Below are 26,196 nucleotides of genomic sequence, written 5' to 3'. Positions count from 1 at the left end.
GAGTTGTAACAATATTGGTGGATGATTGACTGAGGAGAGGGAAAAGGGGTTCTCTCTTCCTCAGTAAAATATGAAAGGGAAGAAACAAAAAAGGGTAAAATTTCCGGAAGCAACTAAATCATTTCCAATATAATCATCTCAGGAGGAAAATAACAAAAAAATTATTAAACAAAATTAAATTCAGATAACAATTATATGTACTACTGTGGGCAAAAATTCCTGAGAAGAAATGGATTAGCCCACACAGTCAACAAAAGACTTCAAGATGCAGTACTTGGGTGAAATGAAAGTGAAAGGTGCTCAGTCATGTCTGACTTTTTGCAACCCCATGGACCATACAGTCCATGGAATTCTCTAGGCCAGAATACTGGAGTGGGTAACCTTTCCCTTCTCCAGGGGATCTTCCCAACCCGGGAATCAAACTGGGGCCTCCTGCATTGCAGGCAGATTCTTTACCAACTGAGCTATCAGGAAATCCTAGCACTTGGGTACAATCTCAAAAACAACAGAATGATCTCGGTTTGTCTCCAAGGCAAACCATTCAATATCACAGTAAGCCAAGTCTATGCTCCAACCACTAATGCCAAAGAAGCTGAAGTTGAACAGTTCTGTGAGGACCTACAAGACCTTCTAGAATCAACATCCAAAAAAGATGTCCTTTTCATCATAGAGGACTAGAATGCAAAAGTAGGAAGTCAAGAGATACCTGGAGTAACAGGCAAGTTTGGCCTTGGAGTACAAAATGAAGCAGGGCAAAAGCTAACAGAGTTTTGTCAAGGGAACACACCAGTCATAGCAAACACCCTCTTCCAACAACACAAGAGACAACTCTACACATGGACATCACCAGATGGTCAACATTGAAAACCAATGATGGAGAAGCTGTATGCAGTCAGCAAAAAACAAGACCTGGAGCTGACTCAGATCATGAGCTCCTTATTGCAAAATTCAGGCTTAAATAGAAGAAAGTAGGGAAAACCACAGGCTATCAAATCCCTTATGATTATACCATGTAGGTGACAAATAGGTTCAAGAGATTAGATCTGGTAGACAGAGTCCCTGAAGAACTATGGACAGAGGTTTGTAACTATGTATAGGAGGCAGTGACCAAAACCATCCCAAAGAAAAAGAAATTCAAGAAACCAAAGTGGTTGTCTGAGGAGGCTTTAGGGGAACACATGTTTTAAAATTATTAAATTAAAAAAATTAAAAAAAAAAGAGAAAAGGAGAGAAACAAAAGGCAAAGGAGAAAGGTAAAGATATACCAAACTGAATGAAGAGATCCAAAGAATAACAAGGAGAGAGAAGAAAGACTTCTTAAGCAAACAATGCAAAGAAACAGAAGAAAGGAATAGAATGGGAAAGACTAGAAATCGCTTCAAAAAAAATGGAGATATCAGGGGAACATTTCATGCAAGGATGGGCATGGTAAAGGGCAGAATTGGTAAGGACCTAACAAAAGCAGAAGAGATTAAGAAGAGATGGCAAGAATAGACAGAAGAACTATACAAAAAAGGTCTTAATGACTCGGATAAACACAAATATGTAGTCACTTTTCTAGAGCCAGACATCCTGGAGTGTGAAGTCAAGTGGGCCTTAGGAAGTATTACTGCAAACAAAGCCAGTGGAGGTGATAGAATTCCAGCTGAATTATTTCAAATCCTAAAAGATGATGCTGTTAACAAGCTACACTCAATATGTCAGCAAATTTGGAAAACTCAGCAGTGGCCAAAGGACTAGAAAAGGTCAGTTTTCATTCCAATCTCAAAGAAGAGCAATGCCAAAGAATGTTCAAACTACTGTACAGTAGTGCTCATTTCATAAGCTAGCAACTCAAAATCCTTCGAGCTAGGCTTCAGCAGTACATGAACTGAGAAATTCCAGATGTACAAGCAAGGTCTAGAAAAGGCAGAGGAACCAGACGCCAAATTACCAACATTCATTGGATCACAGAGAAAGCAAAGGAATTTCAGAAAAATATCTATTTCTGCTTCATTAACTATGCTAAAGTCTTTGTGTGGACGACAACAAACTGCGGACAATTCTTAAAGAGATGGGAATGCCAGACCACCTTACCTGTCTCCTGAGAAGGCTGTATACAGGTCAAGAAGCAACTTTTAGAACAGGACATGGAACAATGGACTGGTTCAAAATTGGCAAAGGAGTATGTCTAGGTTGTATACTGTCACCCTGTTTATTTAATTTAGATGCAGGGTATATCATGAGAAATGCCAAGCTGGATGAATCACAAGCTGGAATCAAGATTGGCAGGAGAAATATCAACAGCCTCAGATATGCAGATAATACCACTCTAATGGCAGAAAGTGCAGAGGAACTAAATAGCCTCTTAATGAGGGTGAAGGAGGAGAGTGAAAAAGCTGGCTTAAAACTCAACACTCAAAAAAGTAATATCATGGCATTCAGTACCATCACTTCATGGCAAATAGATGGGGAAAAATTGGGAGCAGTGACACAGTTTATTTTCTTGGGTTCCAAAATCATTGCAGACAGTGATTGCAACCAGGAAATTAAAAGATGCTTGCTCCTTGGAAAAAAAGCTATGACAAACCTAGACAGCATTTTAAAAAGCAGAGATATCACTTTGCCAACAAAGTATAGTCAAAGCTATGGTTTTCCAGTAGTCATGTATGGATGTGAGATTTGGACCATAAAGAAGACTGAGCACTGAAGAATTGATTCTTTCAATCTGTGGTGCTGGAGAAGACTCTTGAGAGTCCCTTGGACTACAAGGAGATCAAATCAGTCAATCCTGAGGGAAATCAACCCTGAATATTCATTGGAAGGACTGATGCTATTTGATGCTGAAGCTGAGGCTCCAATACTTTGGCCACCTGATGAGAAGAGCTTATTCATTGGAAAGGACCCTGATACTGGGAAAGATTGATAGCAGGAGGAAAAGAGGCCAAGAGAGGATGAGATGATTGGATAGCGTCACCTATTCAATGGACATTAGTTTGAGCAAACTCAGGGAGATACTGAAGGACAGAGAAGCCTGGCATGCTGCAGTCCATGAGGTCACATAGAGTCAGACACGATTTAATGACTGAACAACAACAACAAGATGCAGAGGAGCAGAAACTTAAGTGATATCATAATGGACAAGAAAACAAAAAAAGGCTTATCTAAATTTTTCAAAACAAAAGTGACAAAGAGGGAAGCAGCAAAAGTTAAGGAAGGGATCACATAGTTAGAAGCCACTGGTGTCATTTTCCACCGAGTATAATGACCCTTAGAAAGCATCTTCATATATATATTCACACACATATATGCACACTCTGAAACAAGCTACACGTTTTTCAAGCTGTTATAAGTGGTGTACACAATCCCAGCTTCCAGTTAGGGAAATTTTAGCTTAACTTTTTGGGAATGAACAGAATCTTGAGAGCTGGATGAGAACTTATTAATAATAACTGGGCCAAATTATCTCAGGAGTCAGGTCTTTCAATCTCTCTTATACTATCTCTGGCAGAAAAACATCTAGCTCACTTGGTGGTACATCTAGTGATGGAGGGGCTTCCCTGATGGCTCAGTGGGTAAAGAATTCACTTGCAATGTAGGAAATGGAGGTTTGATCCCTGGGTTGGGAAGATCCCTTGGAGGAGGAAATGGCAACCCACTCCAGTATTCTTGCCTGGAGAATCTCATCAACAGAGGACTGAGCATGCATGCTAGTGATGGAGGCCTCACTATCTTACAGGGCTGATTATTTCTTTATTGGGTTGGGAGAAGACTAACAAGTACCTACTAGGTGTAAGGCCCTCTATCAGGCATTTTATATGCACTGATTTCATTTAATCTTCACAATCCTGTAGAATAGCTGTTATCTCCATTTTACAGACAATGAAATAAAAGTGGAGGAAGTGAAAAGTCATTTGTTTGAAATCATGTAGTTAGGGAGTGCTGGAACTAAGGAGCCCAAAATCTGACCATAAATTTTATGCTTTTTCTACCACTCCACATTCCTTCTATCTCCAAGGAAACCTTAGAAAGTCTGAAGCACCAGGCTAAAATCATGATATTTTCTATCTAGTGCAACCTGCTCATCAACTACTCTAGTTAATGGCAAGACAGAAACTGGATTTTATGTGACATGATCTGCTGTTAGGAAACCAATGGTGAGTCCCTGTCACTGTACCTCCATTTAAATGTTCACCTCTGTTTGATAATCTATTATAGAATTCTGACAAGCTCAATGGGAATAATGACATAGAGGTTACTAATGAAAAGTCTGGAGCTAGCTTTCCTAGATTCAATTCCTGGCTCCATCACTCAATAGCTATGATATCACCTTGGGCAAATTATATTGGGTTGGTCAACAAGTTCCTTTGTTTTTTTAAGCAAAAATAAAAGATACATTTTTCATTTTCACCAAGAACTTTATTGAACAATATATTCAGGGTTTTGTTCCATTACCTTCTGTCAATTTTTAGGCAACTTCATAACCATATAACTTCTCTGTACCTCACTTTATATATATTTAAAATGGGAAAAATAATAGTACTTACCTCATATGTTTGTTGTGATGATTAAATTGAGTTAATGAAAATAAAGGTCTTAGAACAGAATCATAGAGGTACACAGTGAATGTTAGTCCATCATTGTCAATCTATATTTTATAGAATCTTTTAAATTTTGAAAAGTGGTACAACATGAACCGTGAACTTCCAGATGTTCAAGCTGGTTTTAGAAAAGGCAGAGGAACCAGAGATCAAATGGCCAACATCCACTGGATCATCGAAAAAGGAAGAGAGTTCCAGAAAAACATCTATTTCTGCTTTATTGACTATGCCAAAGCCTTCCACAATAAACTGTGGAAACTTCTGAAAGAGATGGGAATACCAGACTATCTGACCTGCCTTGTGAGAAACCTATATGCAGGTCAGGAAGCAACAGTTAGAACTAGACATGGAACAACAGACTGGTTCCAAATAGGAAAAGGAGTATGTCAAGGCTCTATATTGTCACCCTGCTTATTTAACTTATATGCAGAGTACACCATGAGAAACATGGGCTAGAAGAAGCACATGCTGGAATCAAGATTGCCAGTAGAAATATCAATAACCTCAGACATGCAGATGACACCACCCTTATGGCGGAAAGTGAAGAGGAACTAAAAAGCCTCTTGATGAAAGTGAAAGAGGAGAGTGAAAAGTTGGCTTAAAGCTCAACTTTCAGAAAACGAAGATCATGGCATCTGGTCTCATCACTTCATGGGAAATAGATGGGAAAACAATGGAAACAGTGTCAGACTTTATTTTTTAGGGGCTCCAAAATCACTGCAGATGGTGATTGCAGTCATGAAATTAAAAGATGCTTACTCCTTGGAAGGAAAGTTATGACCAACCTAGATAGCATATTCAAAAGCAGAGACATTACTTTGCCAATAAAGGTCCGTCTAATCAAGGCTATGGTTTTTCAGGTGGTCATGTATGGATGTGAGAGTTGGACTGTGAAGAAAGCTGAGCACCGAAGAATTGATGCTTTTGAACTGTGGTGTTGGAGAAGACTCTTGAGAGTCCCTTGGACTGCAAGGAGATCCAACCAGTCCATTCTAAAGGAGATCAGTCCTGGGTGTTCATTGGAAGGACTGATGCTAAAGCTGAAACTCCAGTACTTTGGCCACCTCATGCGAAGAGTTGACTCATTGGAAAAGACTCTGATACAGGGAGGGATTGGGGGCAGGAGGAGAAGAGGATGACAGAGGATGAAATGGCTGGATGGCATCACCGACTCGATGGACATGAGTTTGGGTGAACTCCGGGAGTTGGTGATGGACAGGGAGGCCTGGCGTGCTGCAAGTCATGGGGTTGCAAAGAGTCAGACACGACTGAGAGACTGTACTGAATTGATAGTGTTTTGATAGATCTCCTGGAACACATGATTCTGTTGCATTTATCTACAGCAATTCTGCTGAGGACATCTGAGAATTATTTCAGTGCCCAATGATGTATATATTTTTAAATTATTTTAGATCACAAGCCCGAAGAAGGCAGAGCTGGCTGGCACAGAGCAGGGGATCAATAATTACAGCATGAAATTCAGAACACTGAAGTGTTTTCCTATAACTACAGATACTTTAGGTTTAAATTTCCCCTCAACAGGTTTATGCTCTTTTTCCATTGACAGAGAAGTTTTATGTTCCTCTGTTAATAGTAAATTAGTTATCCTTAGCAGGGAGCTGACAGAATATCATTTTTTTTCTTCTTTCTATGAACGGATCTTTTAAAATCATTGATATTATCTTAGAATCTTTAATAACTAACTTTTACCCATTCTAGGATTCATGAAACTAATCTTTGTCACTCCTATTAAACATCCTACCACATATAAAATGTTACCTATTATCTATCCACTTGCTAGGGCCCCATGTTTCCTCTTCCTTTTAAAATATGAACTCATCAGAAAGCTTAGTGTAGTGACATTTGATTACTTAGCTTTCTTGTCCCCTTTCTTCCTTGTAAAAAGATTACTGTGTTCTGGGGCATTGTTTTTAAATCTGTGCCTAAGGTGAGTGCCTTACTCACCCAGTTCTAGTCCTGGCCCTTCTTCTTTTCCTTTGTATATTTCCTTTGCCAAAGGAATCTTCACCTTCAAAAGGCTCTGTCCATTTCTTCCAGCTCTACCTCATAAGGAAAGTCTTTTATAGCAGTGACAAGAAGTCTCTCAACCACTCAGCAGACAAAGGACCTTGTCTCTTTCTATACCTTATTTTGACTTCATGGTCATTTCTCAAAAGTTTACTCCCTATTTGCTGAATAGAAAGGTCTATTTTAGGTATCAAATAGAAATCCTCAACCATAGCCTCAACACAAGCATCATATATAGCTTTAATAGCCTTTGAAAAATCAAACTGTAGTTGCTCATGCTCTGAGGAACCAGAGTCAAGAAGGCCCAGGTATGTAGTTAGTGCCCTTTATACTCAAGAGTCTGAGTTAGCTTTGTTCTGGAATGCGAGTCCACAGTTCTTATTAGAAAAAGAAGCCTCTCATTGGAATAAAGCTATGCTAGCTTCAAGGTTTCTCTTGTTTTTGTGATCCTCGTTGCCTGCTACCCCCATCCTGCCAGGTTGGCTTGCTTGAACCCCCAACCCTGCTTTGACTTCTGGTTTCTCCTTAATCACTGGCTCATACTAACTGGCCTGGAGCTGACTCTCATTCAATTTTATTCTTCTTCTGCCCCTTGCTCATAAATTAATCCCACTGTCCATCTTGTTTCTTCCCTTTATTCCTGGCCTTTGCCTCACTATTTTGTGTCCTGGGTCCTGGCACTGTCTCTTAGTTTCTTATATCTACATCTTTCCAGAGCTGAGTTTCACATTTTACTTAAAGTAATCTCAGCCTTGGCAGACAGGTACCCAGATTAACAGGGTCTGAGTTGTGCACAACTCTAAAATAAACCAGCTTCTTAATTGTTTTTCTGTGTCTCTCTCTGACTGGTTGTTCTGAGTGTAAAAATGCCTCAATGGGAAGAATGGGCAGATGCCTATGGGTAACATGGCTGATATGCTGAGAATTTCCTTGGCTACCTAAATTAATGCTCAAAAATCTGCCTCCTGATTTGATGTAGGTCTAAGGAAGAGTTGGGGGTAAATAATAAGAGGGCTGGGTGCTTAGCCAAGTTCCAGATTCCTAAAAATTATCTCTTCCAGGGCCAGGTCAAGACCAAGGCAGTAACTATCTCTATTAACTAGCCAGCTATCAGTTCCAGAGCTGGCACTTAAAAGCTTATCCCCAAACACTGAGGAGGTTTCACTTGAAACTCAATTTGTTCTCTTAATGTACCATCAAAGGAAAATGAACAAAGATTTAATACAAGATGTGGCATACACAGAGAACAGTGGCTTAAAAACAAATGTGTGGTTCTTGTTCCAGGTTGAAAAAAAAGAAAGTCACTCAGTCGTATCCAGCTCTTTGTGACTCCATGGACTGTAGCCCACCAGGCTCCTCTGTCCATAGAATTCTCCAGGCAAGAATATTGAAGTGGGCTGCCATTTCCTTCTCCAGGTTAGAAAACATCAGTGTTTAACCTAATGTTTCATGACTTAGTATTCCCTTGCAAAGGTATTTTCTATGGGTGAGGAAGAGAACAAAGGGAGTGAATTATGGAGAAAGAGCCAAGGGTAGGATGGTGAATTTAGTCACTCTAAGCATTCTTTGGTTTTGCCCTCCTCTTTTACTTTCCCTGGTCCCAAATTCTTTCCAGCAGTCCTTGGAGCCAAAAGTTATCTGAACTCCCTATCCTAAGGGAGGAGGTAGAGGAAACAGTATCCAATTTGGAGGAATCAGGCTGAAAACATATGCCACCCTCCTACCTGCCAAGGAGAAGATACTAAGAAACAAACACTCATACTGAGTTAATCATAAGAGTAAGACATTTTCTCAAATGAATTAAAGAGAAGGGAATGTAAAGGAGAGCTCAGTTGAGAGTTATAGGGATGTGACTCACCTTATAGAGGAATTGGGTAGGGGAACAGAGAAACTTCCTATTACAAAGGTACCTACCTGTAAGGGTAAGTTAGGATGTCCTGTGTTGTTTCCTAGGGCAGTAAGGGCCAGATGGGCAAAGCTATTAGAGAATAAATGGGAGGAGGTACTCAGGGAAGCCACTGTTCACAAACTAGGATAGAAATATTACAATATTTTTAGGAACTGGTACAGATCAGCAGTGTAGTCTATCAGCTCTGGGTGGAAGAGAGTGAGAAAGATCACCATGAAGAGCAGGAGGGAAAAGTGTAAAAAATATGCCAACACAAAATTTACGAATTTCAGAGTTTCACAGCCAATAAGACAGCACTGCCTGTGATGTCAAGGCATACCACTGATGACATGGAATTGCTGCCAATTTCCTGTCTTGTTCTTGCCTGGCAGGGTTGCCCACCTCATTTGGAGCAAGGGATAACAGTGAGGAAGGGTCTGGTGCTCCTTAGGTGACCATCTCCCTCAGGGAAGAAAGGGGTATGGTTACCTTCTTGCAGAGGACCATCTGGTGGTCAAACAGGAAGAAGACTCGCTGCTGGTTGCGGCCATAGGGCTGGTAGATCCAGGCCATCTCCCCAGTGTAGATCAGCTCCGAGCTCCTGTCTAGGATGTCCTCGCCCTGGAAAGAACATATGATAATGAGAGGCAGCCAGGCAGGAAGCATGGCATCTTCATCTGCCTGGAGGCACCTAGAGTTGACTATAAGCTGGGAAATAAGCAGGACAGAAAGGGACTAGTAAGGAAGAAGGAATGGAGGGAGGGATCCCTGGGAGTCCCTGAAAGGCTCCATGAGTTATAAAGACCCATAGTCTTGTTTACTCTGAAGTCAAATGAGCCCCACTACCCAGGACTGCTACAGTCCTTCTTTACCAGTTGCTCTCTGGCCACAGAGCCACCAGCTGCCTTGAGATGTCTCTCTCTCTCTCTCTCTCATATTCTCCCTCTCTCTTTTTTTTTTTTCTATGAATCTCTCTTTCCATCTTAATCTTTCATCCCAGTTCTAGACTTTAAGTCTCTTTCTTGTACCTGAAGAGTAAAGCCTGAGCAGGTGTAAAAAGTCGCTTTGGTTCCTAGACAAGTAAAACAAGACAAGGAGGGATAAAGAGGAGATGATTTTTGAGGGAGAGAAAGGGAATCCATTCACCCTCTTAAAATTGTGTTTCCTTCTTTTCTCAGTTCATTAAAATATACTGATTAAATAGGAAATTTTATCACCACATGCTACCTTGGTCTGATATCCAGAAAGCCTGAATAACTTGCTTATCTTTCTGGCTATGTAGAATCAGACACACACCAAAAGCCCCATCAAGACACTTAACTCTTAGCTAATTCTATTCCACAGTTTCCAAGGGCCTTTTATTTGTGGGAACTTGATATGTAGGGGTGTATGTCAGATGCCAAGCCATATCTGGCCCTGTTCTTAAGGAGTTTACACCTCAGCAGAGGAGTCTACTACAGGTATGCTCAGAACTTGTGGAATGCAAGGCAAACTATGGGGACAAAGAGCAGTGGCTCCATGATTCAGGAGAGTTAATGCTTACTGAGCACCTACAGGGGTCAGACATCATGCTACATACTTTCACTCTGTCTTTTGTGCATCACAATAGCCCTGGGAGGTAGATAGTCTTGCTATCATCTGTATATTCTGAAGGACAAAGAGGTCAAGTGATCAGCCATGGTCACCCAGCTAATTAGCCAAAGATTCATAATCCAAACCTAAGTCTGCAACTCCAGAAAGTGTGCTCATTTTTGCCAATACATTATATTGTCTCTAGGCCAAAAAGGCACTGAAGGGTCAGTCCCTTTCTCTCTCTGGGTGTCAGTTTTTCTAGCTGTTAAATGAGGTATGTGAGGATGATCTCTAAGCTCCTAGCTGCTGCTGCTACTGCTGCTAAGTCACTTCAGTCGTGTCCCACTCTGTGCGACCCCATAGGCGGCAGCCCACCAGGCTCCCCCATCCCTGGGATTCTCCAGGCAAGAATACTGGAGTGGGTTGCCATTTCCTTCTCCAATGCTAGCCCTGACACTCTAATGCTAAGATCTCAGCCTTGCACCAAAAAGTTTCAAGTCAAAGTTAGACATGGAGGGTCCTGCATTTTCCTGGAAACAATCAGAGGCAAACAACCTGGGCAAAGCAGTGGCACAAAAAGAGGGGTAGCTAGAAATGTTATTCTTGAGCATACCACTTTTTTTTCAGTCTAAGAGATAGGAAGAAAAACAGGAGCTCTGTGGAAATATTTTCTAATAATACAACCTCAAAAAGAAATCTCAGTGATACTAATGTGACTCCAGACCACAGCCTAGGAGCTCCTTGGAATTTTGATAAACATTCCTCCTTGGCGGGCCCACATACTAACCCAGAACTTCTGGAGGCCCAGGATTAGGAAAAAAATCCTTGAGTGTGGGGGCCATGCAAGGTTTTAGTGTTGGCGGGGTGGGAAGCTGAAAGTGGTACCACTCATCCATGCCCCAACTTGAGGCAGGCCAGGAACATGTATTAAAATCCATTTTAAACATGTATGAAGTGAAAGAAAGGTATAAAGGGGGCCAATGCTATACAAAGATGTGCAGGATGACTTTTAAAGGCACAATTTGCTAAGCTGAAGATGATCAGACCAAGGGTACTGCTCATTGCCATCTGGTCCACCCACTCTACCAGTGAGGAGTACCCCAATTCTATCAATTGTATTCTAAGTACTTGCCATGAGTGCCACTTGGTGTCTTTCTACCAAGAAGGAAACTTGAATAAATACACCTCTGTGCTCACCAAGCTGACTGTTGTCAGGTAACTCTCTTATGTTCTCTGTTCCTCAGTTTCCTCATTTAAAATGATGATAATATGACCAACCTCATCTGGCTGTTGCAAGAATTATATAACATACAAAGTGCTTAGAAAAGTGTACTTTTCTAAGTGTACTTTCCACATAATGATAGCTATTATCTTGAATATTACTGTGTGCCCCGAATCTTGTGCCACATGCTCCTATTTATACTCATAACCCAATAAGGGATGTACTGTTTAGTTCAGTTCAGTCACTCAGTCATGTTTGACTCTTTGCAATCCCATGGACTACAGCATGCCAGGCTTCCCTGTCCATCACCAAATACCGGAGTTTACTCAAACTCAAGTCCATCAAGTCGGTGATGTCATTCTACTGCTGTCCCCTTCTCCTCCTGCCTTCAATCATCAGGGTCTTTACCAATGAGACAGTTCTTCACATCAAGTGGCCAAAGTATTGGAACTTCAGCTTCAGCATCAGTCCTTCCAATGAATATTCAGGTCTGATTTCCTTTAGGATTGACTGGTTTGATTTCCTTGCAGTCCAAGGGACTCTCAAGAGTTTTCAACAACACAATACAAAAGCATCAGTTTTTTTTGGCACTCAGCTTTCTTCATGGTCCTATTCTCACATCCATACTTGACTAGTGGAAAAACCATAGCTTTGACTAGGTGGACCTTTGTTGGCAAGGTAATGTCTCTGCTTTTTAATATGCTGTCTAGGTTGGTCATAACTTTTCTTCCAAGGAGCAAGCGTCTTTTACTTTCACGGCTGCAGTTACCATCTGAACTGATTTTGGAGCCCCCCAAAATAAAGTTTGTCACTGTTTTCATTTTTTCCCCATCTATTTGCCATGAAGTGATGGGACCAGATGCCACGATCTTAGTTTTCTGAATGCTGAGTTTTAAGCCAACTTTTTGACTCTCCTCTTTCACTTTCATCAAGAGGCTCTTTAGTTCCTCTTCACTTTCTGCCATAAGAGTGGTGTCATCTGCATATCTGAAGTTATTGATATTTCTGTCAGGAATCTTGATTCCAGCTTGTGCTTCATCCAGCCCAGCATTTCTCATGATGAACTCTGCATATAAGTTAAATAAGCAGGGTGACAATATATATCCTTGCCATACTCCTTTGCCAATTTGGAACCAGTCTATTGTTCCATGTCCAGTTCTAACTGTTGCATCTTGACTTGCATACAGATTTCCCAGGAGATAGGTAAGGTGGTCTGATATTCCCATCACTTTAACAATGTTCCACATTTTGTTGTGATCCACAGTCAAAGGCTTTGGAGTAGTCAATAAAGCAGAAATAATTGTTTTTCTGGAACTCTCTTGTTTCTTTTATGATCCTATGGATTTGGCAATTTGATCTCTGGTTCCTCTGCCTTTTCTAAATCCAGCTTAAACATCTCGAAGTTCTCAGTTCATGTATTATTGAAGCCTGTCTTGGAGAATTTTGAGCATTACTTTGCTAATGTGTGAGATGAGGGCAATTGTGTGGCAGTTTGAACATTCTTTGGCATTGCCTTTTTTTGGGATTGGAATGAAAACTGACCTGTGGCCACTGCTGAGTTTTCCAAATTTGCTGGCATGTTGAGTGCAGTAATTTAACAGCATCATCTTTTAGGACTTGCAATAGCTCAGCTGGAATTCCATCACCTCCACTAGCTTTGTTCATAGTGATGCTTCTTAAGGCCCACTTGACTTTGGACTCCTGTATGTCTGGCTCTAGGTGAGTGATCACATCATGATGGTAACATGGGTCGTTAAGATCTTTTTTGGATAGTTCTTCGGTGTATTCTTGCCACCTCTTCTTAATATCTTCTGTTTCCATTAGGTCCATACCATTTCTGTCCTTTATCGAGCCCATCTTTGCATGAAATGTTCCCTTGGTATCTCTAATTTTCTTGAAGAGATCTCTAGTCTTTCCCATTCTATTGTTTTCCTCTATTTTGCATTGATCACTGAGGAAGTCTTTCTTATCTCTCCTTGTTATTCTTTCAAACTTTGCATTTAGATGGGAATATTTTTCCTTTTTTCCATTTCCTTTCACTTCTCTTCTTTTCTCAGCTATTTGTAAGGCCTCTTCAGACAACCATTTTGACTTTTTGCATTTCTTTTACTTGGGGATGGTGTTGATCACTGCCTGCTGTACAATGTCATGAACTTCTGTCCATAGTTTTTCAGGCACTCTATCAGATGTTATCCCTTAAATCTACTTGTCACTTCCACTGTATAATTGTAAGGGGTTTGATTTAAGTTATACCTGAATGGTCTAGTGGTTTTCCCCACTTTCTTCAATTTAAATCTGAATTTGGCAACAAGGAGTTCATGATCTGAGCCACAGTCAGCTCCAAGTATTGTCTTTGCTGACTGTATAGAGCTTCTCCATCTTTGGCTGCAAAGAGTATAATCAATCTGATTTTGGTATTGACCATTTGGTCATGCCCATGTGTAGAGTCTTCTCTTGTGTTGTAGGAAGAGGGTGTTTGCTAAGACCAATGCATTCTCTTGGCAAAAGTCTATTAGCCTTTGCCCTGCTTCATTTTGTACTCTAAGGACAAACTTGCCTGTTACTCCGGGTATCTCTTGACTTTCTACTTTTGCATTCCAGTCCCCTATGATGAAAAGGACATCCTTTTTTGGTGTTAGTTCCAGAAGACCTTGTAGGTCATCATAGAACTACTCAACTTCAGCTTCTTCAGCATTAGTGGTTGGGGCATAGACTTGGATTACTGGGATATTGAATGGTTTGCCTTGGAAACGAACAGAGATCATTCTGTCATTTTTCAGATTGCACCCAAGTACAGAATTTTGGACTCTTTTGTTGACTCTGAGGGCTACTCCATTTCTTCTAAGGGATTCCTGCCCATAGTGGTACATATAATGGTCATCAAAATTAAAATCACCCATTCCAATCCATTTTAGTTCACTGATTCCTAACATGCCGATGTTCACTCTCGCCATCTCTTATTTGACCAGTTCCCATTTACCTTGATTCATGGACCTAACATTCCAGGTTCCCATGCAATACTATTCTTTACAGCATTGGACTTTATTTCCATCACCAGTCACAAACACAAGTGGGCATTGTTTTCGCTTTGGCTCTGTCTCTTCATTCTTTCTGGAGCTATTTCTCCACTCTTCTCCAGTAGCATATTGGGCAACTATGACCCGACAAGTTCATCTTTCAGTGTCATATCTTTTTGCCTTTTCATACTGCTCATGGGGTTATGGGGAAACAGTGGAAACAGTGTCAGACTTTATTTTGGGGGGCTCAAAAATCACTGCAGATGATGATTACAGCCATGAAATTGAAACACACTTACTCCTTGGAAGGAAAGTTATAACCAACCTAGATAGCATATTGAAAAGCAGAGATATTACTTTGCCAACAAAGGTCCGTCTAGTCAAGGCTATGGTTTTTCCAGTGGTCATGTATAGATGTGAGAGTTGGACTGTGAAGAAAGCTGAGCACCAAAGAATTGATGCTTTTGAACTGTGGTGTTGGAGAAGACTCTTGAGAGTCCCTTGGGCTGCAAGGAGATCCAACCAGTCCATCCTAAAGGAGATCAGTCCTGGGTATTCATTGGAAGGACTTATGCTGAAGCTGAAACTCCAATACTTTGGCTACCTCATGCGAAGAGTTGACTCATTGGAAAAGACCCTTATGCTCAGAGGGATTGAAGGCAGGAGGAGAAGGGGACGACAGAGGATGAGATGGCTGGATGGCATCACCAACTTGAGGGACATGAGTTTGAGTAAACTCCAGGAGTTGGTGATGGACAGGGAGACCTGGCATGCTGTGATTCATGGGGTTGCAAAGAGTCGGACATGACTGAGCAGCTGAACTGAGCTGACATTGGGTCCTCAAGGCAAGAATACTGAAGTGGTTTGCCATTCCCTTCTCCAGAAGACCACATTTTGTCAGAACTCTCCACCATATCCTGTCCATCTTGGGTGGCCCTATACAGCATGGCTCATAATTTCACTGAATCAGACAAGGTTGTTATCCCTGTGATCAGTTTGGTTAGTTTTCTGTGATTGTGGTTTCCATTCTGTCTGCCCTCTGATGAATAAGGGAGGTACTGTTATTTACTCCTAAACCAATGTCAGAGAAATTAGAAGTAATATGGCCACAGTGGAAGAATATAGGACAGAGTCCCTCTAATTGTCATGCTTTAAACCATCAAACCACAGCAAAATAATGATCCCATAATGGAACAACCAGCTGCCTTGGAAGATTTCTACGGTGGGAATGTCAAGTATGAGGTTCTGGGGCCAGTGCTGCCACCAACTCACTTCCTTAGGAGGTAGCTTAATTACCATCAATCTGCTTCTTCATTTAAACAATGTGGCTAATACAAAAGTTTCTGTTTAACCCACTTTACATGGCTGCTTGAGAGCATCAAATCAGTTCATGTAAGGGAGAGAGACCTTAGAGTTTAGAGCTCTCTTCTTTGCCCCTCTGCCCCACTTGCACCACATAGTTCTTTGCCTTGACCCCTCGAGTGCAATCACTTCTTACCTCCTCTTCCCCTACATGCCTTCTGTTTTCTTCTATTCTTCCATGATTTTGCTCTTCCTAGGACATATTCACCCTCACTGGATAGCCAAGGCCACATCTCATTCATCTTGATATCTCAGTTTCTAGCACCTCATTCTAATTACAGGCTAATTATCTTGTGTGGGGCTGTGCCCTGAGAACATCAAGGGAGAGAAGGACAAGGGAAATGCTATCCTGCTCATAGTTTATTTTTGATTCTTCCTGCTGGCAGGAGGGCATGGAATTAACAAATACATTCAGCTCCACATTTTATCTAATGGTCCCAGGAGCATGCTTCATCCAGTCACTTTAGCTTTTAAGTAGATGTTTTTGCTGCCTCCATCACATTGGGCTTTTGTGTTTCCTCTAAATTCTTTGGATTCGGAACTCCAATGGTAAACTAGAACATGCTCTTGAGTGTTGTACAACCAGGCTGTTGAGGGGAGGGGTGTTATGAACAAGTAATCACAACTACACACAATCAAGTTCCTACATACGAGCTGCAAATTTGGGATCCTGGTAAAAATCTCCAGAAAAAAATAAAAAAGATAAAAAGAAGCTGTCAGGGATACGCTCCTTCTCCCTTCCCTTCAAGTGGATCTAATGCATGTGAAGGGTAGCAAAGTGACAGCTTAACCAAATATCAGCATCAGAGAAATTAGAAATAGAAATTTCCAAGAAATTGTAATTCTTGGGTGCAGGTTCTTCTTCCTGCTGCTCCCCTAAGCTGTCCAAGGGACTTATTATTTAGAAGTATAGGTGATACTGGTACTGAGTTTTAGGAGCCCTAGAGGGTGAGGCAGAGCAGGGGGTACTCGAAGAATTCTAAGCCCCATAGGTTGACATGGAGAAGGATGGTAACGGGAGGTGGGCAAAAAGACCCAGAATGTTCATGGAATAAGTTAAGGGAGGGCCAGGTGTGGATATAATACAAGATGTCCTGCTCTCCAGCCAAATGCTCTGATTTATTGAGAAGGCAAAAATTGCTATTGCCTGTATACTACCAACTGTCCACCCTTTTTCCTAATTTCTCTTCAAGTGATATTAAGCTCTGAAGGTTCCTTCTATGACTGTTCTTTTTCATTTGACAAATTAAACTTGAATTATTCTGTAGATGTTTTTAACAGCTACCTTGTTTTTCCAAACATCTGGAGGAGGTAAGGGAGTGGCAGAAAGAGAAAAGCACTGCTTCATTTTCTTGATATGCAAGGCTTGTCCACAGCAGCCCGCACCAAGCTGGCAAGCTGGCAGAGCTTCTCTCTGCCTGTTCAACTGCTTGGGTAGGTGGAATATACAATGAAAGGAACCAGTGATCTTGGACCACCTAAGCCAAGAGCCAACCAGCCATGGAACAGACACATCCTGTTTCTTTCTGGGGGAGGCCCCGGCACTCATCCACCTTTAGCCTTACTGGGATTTGGATTTCACCCCACCCCCAAGAGAGTTTTCCTCTCTTTCTTAGATATGGACACTTTACTGCAGAAACAAGTCCCTGTAATATCATAAAAGACAGCAACTGGGCTGCAGGAAGCAGAAGGCTACAAGAGTATGTGGTGCAGCAGTGAAAAGAATATCCTCTTAATTGAATTATTCAAAGTGGAAGTATTTAAACACTTTTGAATTTACATCTATCTTTTGTGTTTACTTTTTAAAACAAAGTGCTTGTATTTGTATCTCCAAAAAAAAAAAAAGAATTTGGAGACTAGATTCAAGTTTTAGTTTTGTCATTGACTTGCTATTTGGCCTTGCTGAGAAATAGGCTTCTCAGACTTTCACCATCATTACAAGGTGTGCATGTGTATGCATATGTGCATGTGCATGTGTATGTTTATGCACACACATGTGCATAAGCATGACCAGGGTTGTTGCTCAGGGAATTCACTAAAAGCCCTAGTGACACTGACATTCTAGAAGTGTTTAAGACTAGTTATGGTACCTTGATTGAAACTTTGGGCCTGGCTTCTGAGATGTACCCAACAGGCCTTGCTAAAGAAAAGCCTTCCTAGAGTGCAACCTCTCTGCATCTGGTAAGTTCCACAGTGACCAAAGAGTCTGAAAAGTTAACCACAAAGAATTTTTCTTCTAACTAACTTAGATAAATAAGGGCTTTTTCAAGCAGGGTTGTGTGGGCTTAGATGAGATTAGAGGACAAATCAATCATGCTTACAAAAGAGGGAGAGAGTAACTGCCTCCTATCAATCCTACCTCAGATTTGCCTTTTTGTTTCTCACTCCCCCCTGACCTATAGACATAAAAATATAAAATTCTTTCTGAGATGCTGAATCTCTAAATTATAGTTCACTGCTTTCAAGTTGGGTGTGACTGAAGCTTCCTGAGCAGGGCAAACAATTTCAAGCTATTCTTAGTATTGTATGACCCCAGATGCAGGGACTGGAGGCTCAGAGCACATGGAGGAATTAGATAGTATTCCAAGTAGTGGAAAGGGGAAAAATGTTCCATGGGATAGAAAGTCAATTGCTTAGAGGAGAACATAGGCAAAACACTCTCTGACATACATCACAGCAGGGTCCTCTATGACCCATCTCCCAGAATATTGGAAATAAAAGCAAAAATAAACAAACAGGACGTAATTAAACTTAAAAGCTTCTGCACATCAAAGGAAACTATTAGCAAGGTGAAAAGGCAGCCTTCAGAATGGGAGAAAATAATAGCAAATGAAGCAACTGACAAACAACTAATCTCAAAAATATACAAGCAACTCCTACAGCTCAACTCCAGGAAAAATAAATGACCCAATCAAAAAATGGGCCAAAGAACAAAATAGACATTTCACCAAAGAAGACATACAGATGGCTAACAAACACATGAAAAGATGCTCAACATCACTCATTATCAGAGAAATGCAAATCAAAACCACTATGAGGTACCATTTCACGCCAGTCAGAATGGCTGTGATCCAAAAGTCTACAAGCAATAAATGCTGGAGAGGGTGTGGAGAAAAGGGAACCCTCTTACACTGCTGGTGGGAATGCAAACTAGTACAGCCACTATGGAGAACAGTGTGGAGATTCCTTAAAAAACTGGAAATAGAACTGCCTTATGATCCAGCAATCCCACTGCTGGGCATACACACTAAGGAAACCAGAAGGGAAAGAGACATGTGTACCCCAATGTTCATCGCACCACTGTTTATAATAGCCAGGACATGGAAGCAACCTAGATGTCCATCAGCAGATGAATGGATAAGAAAGCTGTGGTACATATACACAATGGAGTATTACTCAGCCATTAAAAAGAATACATTTGAATCAGTTCTAATGAGGTGGATGAAACTGAAGCCTATTATACAGAGTGAAGTAAGCCAGAAAGAAAAACACCCATACAGTACACTAACGCATATATATGGAATTTAGAAAGATGGTAACAATAACCCTGTATACGAGATAGCAAAAGAGACACTGATGTATAGAACAGTCTTATGAACTCTGTTGGAGAGGGAAAGGGTGGGAAGATTTGGGAGAATGGCATTGAAACATGTATAATATCATGTATGAAACAAGTTGCCACTCCAGGTTCGATGCACGATACTGGATGCTTGGGGCTGGTGCACTGGGACGACCCAGAGGGATGGTATGGGGAGGGAGGAGGGAGGAGGGTTCAGGATGGGGAACACATGTATACCTGTGGTGGATTCATTTCGATATTTGGCAAAACTAATACAATATTGTAAAGTTTAAAAATAAAATAAAATTTAAAAAAAAAAGGAAAAAAAAAAAAGTCAATTGCTGCTGGGAAACTTGTATTACAGAGAATCCCATCAAGGGTAGAGAAAGAGACGCCTGCAAGCCAGCCAAAGTTTCAGAGTACCTGAGACTTTATGGGCTTCAGTTCAGTTCATTTCAGTTCAGTCACTCAGCCGTGTCCGACTCTTTGCGACCCCATGAATCACAGCACGTCAGGCCTCCCTGTCCATCACCAACTCCCAGAGTTCACTCTGACTCATGTCCATCGAGTCAGTGATGCCATCCAGCCATCTCATCCTCTGTCGTCCCCTTCTCCTCCTGCCCCCAATCCCTCCCAGCATCAGAGTCTTTTCCAATGAGTCAACTCTTCGCATGAGCTGGCCAAAGTACTGGAGTTTCAGCTTTAGCATCATTCCTTCCAAAGAAATCCCAGGGATGATCTCCTTCAGAATGGACTGGTTGGATCTCCTTGCAGTCCAAGGGACTCTCAAGAGTCTTCTCCAACACCACAGTTCAAAAGCATCAATTCTTTGGTGCTCAGCCTTCTTCACAGTCCAACTCTCACATCCATACATGACCACAGGAAAAATCATAGCCGTGACTACACAGACCTTTCTTGGCAAAGTAATGTCTCTGCTTTTGAATATGCCATCTAGGTTGGTCATAAATTTCCTTCCAAGGAGTAAGCGTCTTTTAATTTCATGGCTGCAGTCACCACCTGCAGTGATTTTGGAGCCCCCCAAAATGAAGTCAGCCACTGTTTCCACTGTTTCCGCATCTATTTCCCATGAAGTAATGGGAGCGGATGCTATGATCTTTGTTTTCGGAATGTTGAACTTTAAGCCAACTTTTTCACTCTCCACTTTCACTTTCATCAAGAGGCTTTTGAGTTCCTCTTCACTTTCTGCCATAAGGGTGGTGTCATCTGCATATCTAAGGTTATTGATATTTCTCCCGGCAATCTTGATTCCAGCTTGTGTTTCTTCCAGTCCAGCGTTTCTCATGACGTACTCTGCATACAAGTTAAATAAGCAGGGTGACAATATACAGCCTTGACGAACTCCTTTTCTTATTTGGAACCAGTCTGTTTTTCCATGTCCAGTTCTAACTGTTGCTTCCTGACCTGCATACAGATTTCTCAAGAGGCAGGTCAGGTGGTCTGGTATTCCCATCTCTTTCAGAATTTTCCACAGTTTATTGTGATCCACACAGTCAAAGGCTTTGGCATAGTCAATAAAGCAGAAATAGATGTTTTTCTGGAACTCTCTTGCTTTTTACATGATCCAGCAGATGTTGGCAATTTGATCTCTGGTTCCTCTGCCTTGTCTAAAACCAGCTTGAACATCTGGAAGTTCACAGTTCATGTACTGCTGAATCCTGACTTGGAGAATTTTGAGCATTACTTTACTAGCGTATGAGATGAGTGCAATTGTGTAGTAGTTTGAGTATTCTTTGGCATTGCCTTTCTTTGGGATTGGAATGAAAACTGATCTTTTCCAGTCCTGTGGCCACTGATGAGTTTTCCAAATTTGCTGGCATATTGAGTGCAGCACTTTCACAGCATCATTTTTCAGGATTTGAAATAGCTCAACTGGAATTCCATCACCTCCACTAGCTTTGTTCATAGTGATGCTTTCTAAGGCCCACTTGACTTCACATTCCAGGATATCTGGCTCTAGGTCAGTGATCACACCATCGTGATTATCTGGGTCATGAAGATCTTTTTTGTACACTTCTTCTGTGTATTCTTGCCACCTCTTCTTAATATCTTCTGCTTCTGTTAGGTCCATACCATTTCTGTCCTTTATCGAGCCCATCTTTGCATGAAAGTTTCCCTTGGTATCTCTGATTTTCTTGAAGTGATCTCTAGTCTTTCCCATTCTGTTGTTTTCCTCGATTTCTTTGCATTGATTGCTGAAGAAGGCTTTCTTATCTCTTCTTGCTATTCTTTGGAACTCTACATTCAGATGCTTATATCTTTCCTTTTCTCCTTTGCTTTTCGCTTCTCTTCTTTTCACAGCTATTTGTAAGGCCTCCCCAGACAGCCATTTTGCTTTTTTGCATTTCTTTTCCATGGGGATGGTCTTGATCCCTGTCTCCTGTACAATGTCACGAACCTCATTCCATAGTTCATCAGGCACTTTATCTATCAGATCTAGGCCCTTAAATCTATTTCTCACTTCCACTGTATAATCATAAGGGATTTGATTTAGGTCATACCTGTATGGTTTAGTGGTTTTCCCTGCTAGAGGTCATTTGATCAGGCAACTAGCCAAAGCAAACCAGACGAAGGGAAAGAGAATCTGTGATTTTCTAATAAGTCTGTGTCAGTGCTGGCTTCTTATGAGCAAGAAGATCTCTTTAGATGTTTCCTTCCTTTCCCTGCACCTCAAAGAATCACTGCTGTTTTCTATTCTATATGGGGATACTATCCTTTAAATAAGACTCAAAAATATGCCCGCTGCTCAGAACTGTGGACATTTCCAGCCATTTACATTAAAGAGCAACAGAGGTCACAGAACAAAAGAAAGATGATTTTTTCCTGGATCTTGGTTAAGTAACTCTAAGGCTGATATTTAATCCCCTCATAATGTGCTAAACTATATGAGAAGTTAGAGGAATACTACCTCTCAAATTACAGGAAATTATACCTGTGTGGAGGCGAGTGGAATGGGGAGCTGACTCAACTTTTACACTATGACCACAAGGCTTAAGATTGCCTCTTCCTCTGTGGTAGCATGTCCAGCTTTTTCCATCTTGGTTATATTAGCTATGAACTGTCATATTTTATAACTTGGGCCTAAGAGATAAATATGAAATGTCATTACTCCTGGTTCTCCTGATGGGCACAAGAGACAAACAATAAATACCATACTTAACATATAGGTACCTGTGAGGTATTAAAACTCCCATCACTGTTTCTACTGAACAGACACCTCAGGAACTTCAGAGGAACTATGGCATTAGAGGCAAAATCTCTATTTAGTTGTTAGGCTCTGTATATCTTCTTCAAGTGAACATTTCAGATGACAAAGCTTTAGTGACTTCACTGAAGGCTTTCTGAGTTCAGAGAAGTCATGATTGTTTCCAATAGAATTAAGACTCAGGGATTATTTTTATGATCAGATGATTAAACAACAGAATGTGGTCTATCACTTGGGCAGGGATGATGATCCTGACCTCAAGTGTGCAGGCTTCGATAGAACTAGTAGATATGTCAGGGTGAGGTGATCCCTGACAAGAGGAAAAGAAGTATGTTGGCTGGCCTGCATCAGAGAACCAACCTTGCATTCTGGGTCTGGGAATGGATTTTTATATATTACGACTTATCCAAGTATTTATCTGGTGGTAATAAAATTCCAGGACTTGAAATAGCTTTGAACGTTTACTGAGTCAACCCAATTGTTTCTTAGTAACACCCAAGGAAATGAATCTTTCCAGTCCTAGTAAACTTTTACTACAGACTTTTCTCCAACTTTCTTAGAAAGCTATTTAAGTACACGACACCTCTCATTAGCAGTGAGTTTTGCCTTGGCTCTAATCTAAATCCTTTCTCCTGCTTTTCAAATATAATTACTCTTTTTTCATCTTTGGCTAAAATGTGAGGTTCTGGCTAAGGTATTTGAACTCTCCAGTGTCCCTGCTGGTGAAAGTGTCCTACCTCCCAGTCTAGAACAGAGGCTTGCCACTGTGCAATCTTGTCAATATTCTCCAAGCGACGTTTGCGTTCATTGATCTGCTGAGTCACATTTCTCATGACAGCCAGAGCAGCTGCCACATACCTGTAGTCACTGTGAAGACACAAAATTACAAGTTGGATGAGTTAATGTGCCATAGAACCAATGTGCTGGGTGTCAACCCTAACATCCATTCTCCTGTTCCTACTTGGCAACAGAGCCCTCATTTTCAGATGGAATCCAAGCCATGTGGAGTAAGGGAATACATTTCCAAGAGGTGATTTATGTGATCTAGTTCTGTTAAGTGATATATAAATAGAAATGTTAGGCAGAACTTTTGAGAAATCTCCTTTAAGAAAGACAGAAGGCCATTCTTTGGTCCTTACTTCATCCTGATGCTTAGAATTTAGATGTGAAGGCTGAAGTTCTTCCAGCCATCTTGGATCATAAGGACAAGCTCCATACTTGCAAAGGATCCAGAAGGGAGCTTTACACATGGCATAGTCCAGACAACTTTACCATCTGTTCTAGCACCTATTTCTAGGGAACTCTGCCCAAAGTAACTATAAAATAACAATCAAACCTTCCCCCCCAGAGATAAACTCCTTGGACACAAAACAGACTTTAGTCACTGACAAGTGGTGTGGTCTTTGACAAATCACATTTACCTTCTCAGTGACATATTTTTTATCTGTAAAATGGGGGAGAATTACAGTAGAATTTGTTGAAGTTTTATTAATCCATGGCAATGGTTCTACTCTTGGCTTATAGCAAATGTTAGCAGTATTATTAATACAAAGGAAACATTTCTCTAGTATAGATGTTATATGGGCTGTCTCTCAAAACCTCTAACTCAGAAGTATAATCCTAATCTCATTTTCCTGGGACTTTGGATGGTCCACTTGTTGAAGGTTATATCACCCTGCCAAGTTTTCTCTGCCTGTCTGCTCTAATTTCCAATCAAATAGCTCCTGTGAAAAGCATGTTGAAAGTGAAACCCCAGATATTTGGTGGAATTACTATAAACTGAGAAGGCAGGATGATGAGTTAACTTTTCTCTAAGGAAAAGTTAAGCTGAACATACTTTGTGGTCACTAACCTGCTCACTGTCCCAGTACCAACTGGAAAGAAGAGAAGAGAAAGAGAAGAGCACAGCAATTGTCTTTTTCTTTCCTAATATATTGAGCTGTGGGGTGGTAGATCAAACATCAGCACAGAAGAAAGGGAGTTGTAACTGCCAGGGCAGATGCCTCCTCTTATCTGGCTTCCCTGACTCCAGTCTTTTCTCTGCATACCTTCCAGACTATAGTCTTCAAGTGTTACTACATCTTATCACCCCGAGTAACAAGATACTCACTACATATCCTAAGCAGTCCATTCTGTCCCAAGACAACTCTGTTAACATGCGCATGTGCTCACATACACACACACACACATGCACCAAAAACTCTTTTATTCTGAGTCTAATGAATGTTGGCTATTACCAGTTTTTCTTATGGATGTCACATCTGACTCATACTGAACTTATAATTAACCAACACTTCTTAAATTTCTTTATAATATGCTTTCTAGAAGCTGTGTTTCTCTCAGTTGGTCCTTGAATTGTTGACTTCTTAGACCCAACCACAAAATATTATATTTGTTCCTATTGCATTACAACGTTTTACAGTTACTTGCTCCAATCTATAGCATAACTACTGTGCTCTGTAAAACTGTCAAGGTTTTGCTCTGGCAAGACTATCTTAGCCCGCCATTTAGAAGCAGGGTAGGGTAATGACAGAAGGGGTAGTTGCAGTGCAGAAGCTGCTGATATAAATAAGCACCCCATTATTTAGTCTTATGTTATTCCACTCTCTGATTTGAGAGCATCAGGAAAATGCCTTAAGCCACCTTCTGGGAAGTAAAGCATAGAGTTACACTGTATATATGGTAGCCACTAGCCACATTTAATTAAAATTAAACATTTTAAAATTTAATTATTTAGTTGCACCAGCTACATTTCTCAGTTCTCAATATCCATATGCCGACAGTGTATACTATATTAAACGTTACAGATATAGAATGTTTCCATCACTGTACAAAGTCTTATTGGAGAGTACTGGTATGAGAATGCTCTACCTGACCCCATGTACTACTCAGCCATGAATTTATCACTGCCACTGTGCCAAACTGTCAATCAATAAATAGCTGTGGTCTAGCCTGAACCCTTCTAGAGCCCTCAGGCTTCCAGAGGGGGTCTGAGTCCAGCACCCTAGTGAGGAGACTGACTGAACCAAGATTGTCTTGTTCTAGACAGGTCAGCTAACCTCCTTCTTGCACAGAGCCTTCCTTCTTGTCAGCTTAAGCAAGGTTGGGTAGGGGGGTGAATACATGTCACCCTTCTGTAAACAAAGGTAGCATTATTCTCCACTTATCATTCTCTATCCATCTAATCTTCTCCCTCATAAACTACTCTGACTGCCTACATTTCAGACTTACCTAACTGAATACCTATGTTACTAAGCCTTCAAGCTTGCAGTAGCCTCTAATTGCCTTCAAATCCAAGCTACTCTGACATGCAGTGCAGGACCTATCACCTTGATACAGCTTCCTGAGGCCAAAAAGAAGGAACTGTCCATGGACTGGAGATAGTGCTAGGTTCAGTGGGTCACCCCAAATGAGGACAGGGATTGATGTAGCCTGCAACTGCCTGAAACATTCTCTCAGCACGTTAGTGCCTGGGGCTGGAAGAGGAGGAGACCAGAGACAAAGGGGAAAAAAGGCCTTGAGGCAGGGGTTCCACTCACAAGGTGAAGGAGTATAGGAATGGCAAATCCCAGGGAGATATTCTATCTTATTGACTCCCACTAAACCCAAAAAGGCCTTACGATTGCTTTGGCCTAAAACACTAACGTAGTTTTTTGCTGTGCTTTAAAAATGACATTTGGAGGACTTTTAAAAGCACCTATGCAAATATATAATTTACATAATTAATATCATTAGTCCATAAGTT

General features: G+C 41.0%; 1 protein-coding gene across 10 annotated transcripts in view; it reads right to left on the bottom strand.

The window, feature by feature from the left end:
- The window catches only part of ARHGEF9 (Cdc42 guanine nucleotide exchange factor 9), a 420,722-nt gene that overhangs the window by 38,769 nt on the left and 355,757 nt on the right, over positions 1–26,196 (bottom strand). For all 10 annotated transcript variants that reach the window (XM_070783846.1, XM_070783849.1, XM_070783851.1 and 7 more), the window contains 2 exons: positions 23,189–23,318; positions 8,986–9,117 (listed from right to left, as the gene is read on the bottom strand). In XM_070783846.1, coding sequence (XP_070639947.1) covers positions 8,986–9,117; positions 23,189–23,318 — 262 coding nt within the window. The remainder of the gene's footprint in view (positions 1–8,985; positions 9,118–23,188; positions 23,319–26,196) is intronic.

The sequence above is a fragment of the Bos indicus genome, chromosome X (assembly GCF_029378745.1).
Source record: "Bos indicus isolate NIAB-ARS_2022 breed Sahiwal x Tharparkar chromosome X, NIAB-ARS_B.indTharparkar_mat_pri_1.0, whole genome shotgun sequence".
NCBI classification, from domain to species: domain Eukaryota; kingdom Metazoa; phylum Chordata; class Mammalia; order Artiodactyla; family Bovidae; genus Bos; species Bos indicus.
The sequence above is the reverse complement of the archived record's forward strand: the minus strand, read 5'-3'. Positions and strand labels throughout refer to the sequence as shown.